The following is an 8,798-nucleotide window of genomic DNA, read 5'->3' as shown; positions in this document are numbered from 1 at the left end:
TTTATTCGTCTCCAACATCAACTGCACATATCGCGCCACAAAACACAGGAACACACTTCCTATACACTGGGTGTGAGTGGAGCCCTCTAGTGGTCCACCACACCTCAGTTGTTTTGGCTATATGTTTGGGTCATTCATCTGTATTACAAAACACCACCCCATCAATGTGACTGCATTTAGCTGGATGTGAGCAGACAGTATGTCTGTTAACACCTCAGAATTCATTCGGGTGCTTCTGTCCTGTGTCACATCATCAATAAACAGTAGTGTCCCAGTGCCACTGGTATCCATGCTCGCCTAAGGTAGGCTTTGAATCATGAGCTGCTCCATGTTTTCTCCATATTTTTTTCTTCCCATCAGTGTGGTAGAGGTGGATCTTGGTTTCATCTGTCAAATGAACTGTGCTGACTTGCACCTTGTGGTGAATCCTCTGTATTTACTTCCATGCAATCTTCCCTTTGTGGTAAACTTAAATATATCCATACACCTACCTCCTGGACAGTCTCGTTTACTTGGTTGGCTGTTGTGAAAGGGTTTCTTGTCACCGTTGAAATGATTCTTTGATCATCCGCCAACAGTGGATGAGCCGTGGACCTCCAAGTCTTTTTTGCATTGCTGAGTTCACCAATGCTTTCTTTCTTTCCCAGGATGCAACAAACTGTAGATTTAGTCCAAAGATCCAGACTTGGAGGCAAACCTGACCAATGGAAGATTGGCCTTTATTTACATGGTAGCAACAAATCCACAGCAATAGTGAAAACAGCTCTGTAATGAATCCAAGAGCAAAACACAAGGGCACACAAACAGTACATCACAGAAAATAGTTAAGAAAACTGAGGACTTAAATACACACAAGGTAATAGCTGGCAAAACAAGATCACATTTAACACAACTAGGACAAGAGATTATTTAAAAAAAACAAAAAACAAAAGAAAAAACAGAAAAAACAAATGCTGAGACTTGACAGGCCAAACTAAACACAAAGGCTAAACTGACTAAACATAAAACATATGACAGAAACACATTAGACATGAAGAACATAGGCGTGCAGGAAAAACTTGAGAATAACAATGAAATCGATGAATACAAAGGTATTTAAAAAACTGAAAACTACAAAAGTAGTAAATTCATCCCACTCCCATCCTGTTTTCTAGCTTCAGGAGCAGCAAGAAGACAGCTGTAGACTTTCAAAAATAATCAGGAGGCAGGTACAAATAAGTGCAGAGGAGTCCAAAAGACAGTCCCCTTGTCTGTCACAGGCATCTCATTTTGTTTTGTTTTTTTACTCATGTTTAAAGTGCCTTTGGGTTTCTTACAAATCTAAGTAATTCATCAGCATCATCATCATCATTATAATAATAATAATTATTAATAATAATCATTAGTATGACATCCGCATTGTGGACTCCTCAGTTGTTCTCCTCAGGAACAATGGAAGGTGAGATGAACTGTGTCAGTGTGAAGCACTGAATTACAGGCTGATGTCAAAACAGGTGACAACTCTACTATTGGGGATGTTTCAGAGAAAGAGGAATCAGCACTGCTTCTGCCCCACCTGGAAATCCTCCTATATTTTGAATGAAAAATGCAAAATCTTGCATAAATATTTTTCTCATGCCTAAAGATGAATAAAAATACTTGAATATGAATAAAAAAAAATTTGTCCCCATAAGTGACTGTTGGTCCCCACAACCATAGTTGAGTGCTAATTTTTCTGTCCTCACAAAGATGTCTAAACATGCACACACACACACACACACACACACACAGCTAAGGCAGCCTGTCAGTACTTTATTTTATTACTTCCAGCCACCGGGGGGCGCTTGTTATCGTTTTTTCTCTGAAGCCAATGCCTCCGATCCTCAAATGCTTCATAAAATATCTTCGTAACTGTTTTGTTTACGTTTCATGATTCAGGAGATACGATATTTTAAAGATAGTTCTCTTTCTTTTCTCTTTTTTCCATTAAGCCCCGCCCAGCCGTGCAGCGTTGAGAAACAAAACGTGCGGCCGAACGCATGCTGATGACGACACCGTCGACGATCCACAACAACAAAACAACAACAGAACTCAGCTGTTTGCTAGCTAACTAGCCGGCCTGGTTGTTCAGCGCTGTTCTCGGCAGTTTCCCGTCACTCTGGTTTAGCCACAGAAGTTTTAGAGCTGCTAATACGTCTGGCTATGAAATGGTTTCTAGAAAACCCTCAGTTATGTTCTGCAGTTGGGTTTAATTTTAACTTCCTTTGTCTCCTTTTTGCGGGCTTCTAGCTGATTAGCTTTACGACTGAGGACGGAAAGGAGGCTGTCTGCTCGCCATAAAGGTAACCACTCGTAACGCGCAAAAAACAAGCGCATAATGTCCAATGCGGTGTTAGTGCGCAGACTGTGAAATAGTCTAAATGTTGGCCTGTTGCATTTGAGAGAAGCTGGAAGCGAAGTATGAGTGATGGTGGGCGAATAACGGAACATTCAGCGCACCTGTGCTCAGGTTACGCTGTCACGTGATCTATCCTGTAACTTCACTCCTGCACGTTATCTGAAGTTATTAAATGTGGAAGTAGTAGCGTTACAAAAACCTGGTTGTTGCTCTATGTGCAGCACCTTGATCAACCTTTGTCGTTTTTAAATACATTTACTTGACAGGATTTCCCAGGAAAAGCAATAAAGTTGCACTTTAAAGCAAAAAGACAAATTAATGGGAACATGTTCTGCGCATGTCTTTCTGCTCTTTATTTATTTTTAGTTTTTTAATTTAATTTGTGGACTCCTTTTCGCTTAAGGCACCTTTCTTATGATTGGCTGCACCAAGCAAAGTGGAGGCTTGAACGGCAGGTGGGTGTGGCACACGGATATCCTCATTCTTTCAAGGCGTAACAGAGCTGACCTCTGACCTTTTGGCTCACAGGAATTAGTTGTATGTACACTGACGTCAGTATTTGAAACTTTGTATTTAATGTGACAATACACTACTGAAAGAGCATGATGCATATGACAGATAAAATGATATTTTGGCAGTGCTCTTTTCAACTTACAGAATGGGTTGACTTTGTTCCTATTATATGTTGTTGTTTAAGGTGTTTCCTCCTGGGTTTACATTTCTATACTTTATACGTTATCATCACACAGGCACAGTTAATGGTTTATATCTCTCAGAAGTCAACTTGAAATGACCCACTGGCCAAATTTAGTTGGACAAAAAGCAATATCTTTAAGAATGAGCCTGGTATTTCTTTAAAAAATATCAGTATCCACAGCAGGGCTTATAAAACTGCAATGTTACATATTTGTAGTGTAGAAGTGGCTAATTATTTTGAGTGCTTCATTTGTATGTTACAAACTGATTAGGCCTCAGTCACACAGGCTTAGAAACAGAGTAATGATGTGAATTGCCTGACCAGTTGGCAGCTGTGCACCAAACCCTCCCTGCAGGCCTCGACTGGGACAAAAAAATCGGCCCGGGCATTTTGACTAGAGACCAGTCCACAAAGTATTATAGGAAAAGCCATAAAGCCTTTGAATGAAAACAAATGCTGCTGTGACAGTAATGTACACGCTCTTGTTGGTATATATGATTTCTATACATTTTATATCAGATGACCACTTTGGTTTTAAGATTTAGAATTAATTATTTATTAAAAGCGAGATATTTTAAATGAGAATAAGAAAGAAAAGTATTTCTTTGTGCCCCCCTCTCCCTGTTAATACCCTACCTGGCCCCCTGGCAACACTTTGCCAGACCCGCCCCTGCACAGTTACCAGCTGTCAGCTACTTAGAAAAGGATCCTGGTGTTATTTGTCTCTCAGAAACGGTTCATAACTTCCCTTCATGTCACCTTAAAGGTAAACATGTTTCTCAGTCACCTGTTGATGATCCAGTAAGGACATCTCCTGGTTTCATCCTCATGTTTCCCTCTCACCACATAACCAAACCGATATCATAACCAGCAGCTTTTACAGCTGTGGCTCCAGCAAACATCAGCTGATACTAGAAATTAATATTAAATAAATTCTAACAACAGCTGATCAAGCTTAAACGTGCTGCTGTTGTTTAGCGTGACATCTGCTGGTTTCCTCTTTCTGGCACAAAGTGGGCGATAAACAAACAAGAGAGAAAAGCCGATCAGCTGATCATTGATCAGTTTCATGATTGAAGTAGCAACAGGAGAGGGAGGGGAGAGAATGAGAGAAGAAGAGGCAGCTGCAGCGTAAAGAGATAAATAAAATAAATCCAGATTTGTGTCTTTTTCTTTTTCATTCTAGCTGAAGTACGGGACAAATCACGTTCCTTTCCACCTCAATACCATCTTCTTCTGTTTGTCTGTGATAAGACTGCTTTCAGAGCAAAGGGGAGGGTGTATCTGACCTCAGCTGTAACCACTCCAGCCCAGAGTCGATCATGAAACACTGGCCAATCCACCATCTTTCATTGTTTATACTGTTACAAAAAACAAAACATTGGCCCACCCGGCAAATGCCCAATGGCCAGTCCAGCTGTGCTTCCCTGTGATTGGTGACTGCAGTCACTTGTAGCTTGCATGGGAGGCATTGACTTGTCTGCAAGAACTCACCATTTACTCTCCAAGCTGCAGTGAAATTTGCAGCTGCCATCAGCCTCCTGTAACCACTCACTCATACACTTTTTACCCCTCAGCTGTAAAAGGCTGATGGGCGACAGGGACACCCAAGATTGTGAATGCGACAACTCGAGAAAATGGCAATGAAGGACTTTCAAATTGATACCATGTGTGTATCTAGTAAAAACAGACGAGTTTGAATCTTAGTGACATCGTCCTCAAGGTCAGGGGTCAGAGGTAAATTTTTCTGACTATCTTGAGAATGCGATAACTTGAGATGGAAGTCACTTAGGATTATTAAATTCATATCTACTAGCAGGCTGAGGGGTACCACTGGCTACTTGTTTCCTTTACCATTTGGTGGTTGCCAGCTGGGTCACTTATTGGTCTGTAGCCCTGGGTGACTGAGGCCTCGAGCAGCTTGTTTCATGCTCATGAACTCCAGCGAGTGTCATAAAACTGTTTTCAGTTACATTAAAAAAAATTGTGGGCATTGACCAGAGAAAACAAAGAGAAGGTGCTTAAGGTCTTAATCTACGTTGTCCATAAGATTCTGTAACACTGAGAAGGCTTTAGAGTCTGTTCTGTCCAAGGGAGCCCACGACAGATTTATTGGTGAGATTTAGGAAAATCAGCGAAGGTATTCACGTACTTGGTGAAGGCAATTAAGCCACAGTCTTTCAGGAATACTAAGGTTCAGTAAACAGCTCCACAAACCATCATCAGGCAGGCCGCGTTGTTAAGTTTTACCAGACTGGCAAAGACTGTAGCTGAGGACGTTTCCATGATGTTAAATGTAAAAACTCTTACTAACACTCTGAATTTAAGGAATTCAGCGAGAATATAAACATGAATATTGGCGTTGATGATGAGGATAAATGATGCGTACGAGACACATAGTTTAGTATAAAAATCACACAAACTAGCTCCTGCAGAGATTATTTTATTCCATGTTATCATCAGCAACTTGGAAAAAAAACGTATTTGTTTCTGCTTCATGTTTTTATCTTTAAGGCACTGATGCAACAATGTTTATGGCAAAGTCTGACTCCAAAACCAACTGGTGGAGATTCTGACCCCCACCAATGACCACGAATATTATTTCTTCACCGTTCATCATGTCCCCACGAAAAAGAACCCTCGTCCCGGTAAGCAGCCGGCGGAAAGCAGCGGACGACTACTTCCCCTTCAACTTGCTGCCGGTGGAGTGCCAGCTGCACGTCCTGTCCTTTCTGAACGAGGTGGATAAGTGTAGCTGCGCCCTGGTTTGCGCAAGCTGGAGCTGCCTCGTCCGCTCGTGGAAGCTGTGGCGGGTGGCCGACTACTCCCGTCGTGTTGGCTTCCACCTCGGTCAGGAGGGGTTGCTCGTTTCCAACCGGGAGTTCGAGAGGTGGAAATCCTGGGTCCAGCACTACACCTACCACCTCATCTCCCGCCGGGCCAGCCTGCTCACGCTGAGGGCCAGCTTCGACCTGGGGGATCGCTGCAACAAGTGGGGCGAGCTGCTGAGCCACCTACTGGACAATGTCCACTGCAGAGACCTCAGCCACCTCGACCTTAACTGGACTTTTACTCTTTTAGAGCCGCTCGACCTCAGGGTCCACTCCAGCCCCAGTTCCCACCAGGATAACATTACCAAAATGGACAAGGTAATTTGTTTCTACTGGTTTTATTTTCTAAGAACTGCCACCTTACACATTAGTTCAGGTAGAAAGAAATAAGTTTTCTTTATATCAAGCTAGAAGGCAAACAGTATATCAGGTATGAGTAGTCATTTTTTTTCTTTATTTTGTGCTTTTTTGTGCTGTAGAATAAAAGAGAACAAGAGAAAAAGAATCAGGCATATTGTTGCTCTCTGGAGGTCTGAGCACAAACCCACGATTATATGATGTACAGGAGAGCATGAAGTCCTTATTTTTAGCAATCAAATTTTAACAGAGGCCATCCTGAAACAGGAAACAAGTAAATACCCCAAAACAGCTCCTCCTATTGTACATGTCAGTGCACATCCCACCTAAAAATCCACAGAATCCCATCTGACTTAAACAAATAACTACATGGTCTATAACAGATAGATATTTCTGTTAACTCTGCATAAGTCAAATCTTTTCACGTGGCTCTAAATGGGTCCCCAAACAGCTTTGCCTATTTTGCGGTTTCTACTGAAGTTTGCAGTGTTTTTTGACGTAGCGATTTCAGGCCTCAGTGGATGAAATAACTTCAACAAGGATCAACTTCAAGGCGACTACTAATTAGAGCACAGGAATCTGCTGATTGATATGTGATAAGGTAGTTCCTGTGTCGACGCCCATTTACCGAGTGTTCATTTTAGTCCATTTCTCCCCAAGCGAGGCCATTATCTTTGTGCCTTTTTAAAGTTTGTTCAGTTTTTATCATTAAAATATGGAAAACATCCTAACTCGGCAAAATAAATACAAAACCATAAAGATGGAAAAAAGGAGACAAATTACATTTTAAAAAATAAATAAAAAAACCTAAATGTGATGCAATAAGGAGCCAGTCCAGTAAGTGATGCAGAGGGTGCTTCAGTTAGTGTTTATTGTCTTTTTGGAAATTCTATTTGTGGCAACTGTCAGGTGAACAAAAAAGACATCATATTCACAGACGATACATGCATCAACAACAGCTGGAATTTCACCAAGAGTCAGAGCATCACAGCGTACAAGCTACACACCTCATGTCACCACAGTCGTTCATTAGATTTATACTAGAAGGTAGAAAAGAGGTGGTTCCCTGTACCTGGGTCCTCATGATCGTAGCGCATCATACAGTCTTATTGAGGGTTTGGGGGGGTTTCTTTATTATCTACATTAGCGAAAAGTAGCAGGCAATAAAACAGAGTCAGAAGCACGTAGGTTATTTGTCCATAATTGTTCGTGATGGCTGCAGCCGTTTGGATGAGCTCTGCGTTAGCTGATGAAGGAATCCAACCAATGTGTTGATTCAAAATGACCTAAAACAGCAGCAAGTTTGGATGCATTTCACGACAAGCAGATGAATAATCCAGGTAACAGAAACATTCCTCCACAGTAACGTGTCCGGGATTAAACTACAAACAGTGTAATCCCCCCACATTCCTTCTTGCAGCTCAGATTAACACCCAGCACCTTTAACCGCTTTGCAGCTGTTATAGGATTAATGCATTCTTATGTTGTGTATCGTGCGGTCCGTGTAACTGTAGATGTTTTATTTTCTTAAAGATTTTTACTCAGTTTGAATTTATGCTTGAATTTTTTATAAAGGGTGTGATGACATCAGTATTCAGATGGTTTTGAAGCCTTTTAAGGTCTGAAGCTCAAATATAGCATCTGCTGTCCCACATGGTGCAACACTGAGACGAAGATATGTTTTACATTTGGAGTACCAGTCCACTTTTACATGTGTTTCATAGTGAGTGAGTATGAATCCATAGGGAGAGGTAGATTTAAACCCTATCGTAAGAGGAACAGAAGGAGTAGAGGTGTTTTCTGAGAAGCCTGGACAGCACCGGCTAACTCATTTTGCATAACTGGTTCAAGTTCCACCTGCAAGTGAGGCAAATATGAATGCAAGCATCCATGACCGGCAACGCTAATGTGTCACTTGTTTTCTTTTCTTTTGTCTTTGATTTGTCAGGTGACCCGCTTTCAGGAGCTGCTGAGCAAGCTGACCCAGAACTGCCCACGCATCTCCAAGATGCGCCTACATTTTGACTGGTCGGATTTGTCCGTGTCGCTGCTCACGCAGTTCCAGCAGCTCCGAGTCCTCGAGCTCAAATACTTCTGGGTCTTTAAATGCGTGACTCCCTCAACGCTGCAGATGCTCATCAAATCCCTGCCTAACCTCAAGTCTCTGACGTTAAACATCTTGGTGCCGCTGAGGAACCTCGGCATCTCCTACACCCTGGAGTCTCAGTCTCTGGAGTTTTTGGACGTGTCTCCGAGCCGAGGCTTGGTCTTCTCCTGCCTTAAGCTGCCAGCCCTGCGTGAACTTCGAGCCAAGAAGATTGTCCTGCGTGTCACGCTGGACCGCAGGACCAGGACGCGCATCCAGAGCCGCTGGCCCTGCCTGTACCACGTCCTCCGGGAGGGGACGCCGAGGCTTCAGGCTCTAAACAACGAGAGGCTCCTCCCTACATGGAGAGAGAAAAGTTACGGAGAGCTGACTGCTATCCTGGAACAGTCCTGCTACTGTGTTCAGCATCTAGACAGCTGGCTGTGGTAG

At 42.5% G+C, this 8,798-nt stretch overlaps 1 protein-coding gene across 1 annotated transcript; it reads left to right on the top strand.

Moving 5' to 3' along the window:
* The first annotated feature begins 2,077 nt into the window (after positions 1-2,077).
* On the top strand, positions 2,078-8,798 carry LOC146629646 (uncharacterized). Its single transcript, XM_085358775.1, has 3 exons — positions 2,078-2,321; positions 5,589-6,223; positions 8,211-8,798. The coding sequence occupies exons 2-3, from the start codon at positions 5,660-5,662 to the stop codon at positions 8,796-8,798; spliced, it is 1,152 nt and encodes a 383-aa protein (XP_085214901.1). The 5' UTR covers positions 2,078-2,321; positions 5,589-5,659.

Source organism: Diplotaxodon limnothrissa, linkage group LG7, assembly GCF_057381915.1.
Source record: "Diplotaxodon limnothrissa isolate DT_005_m linkage group LG7, D_limnothrissa_male_GT1.1, whole genome shotgun sequence".
Taxonomy (NCBI): Eukaryota; Metazoa; Chordata; class Actinopteri; order Cichliformes; family Cichlidae; genus Diplotaxodon; species Diplotaxodon limnothrissa.
This window is presented reverse-complemented; position numbering and strand designations above follow the sequence as displayed.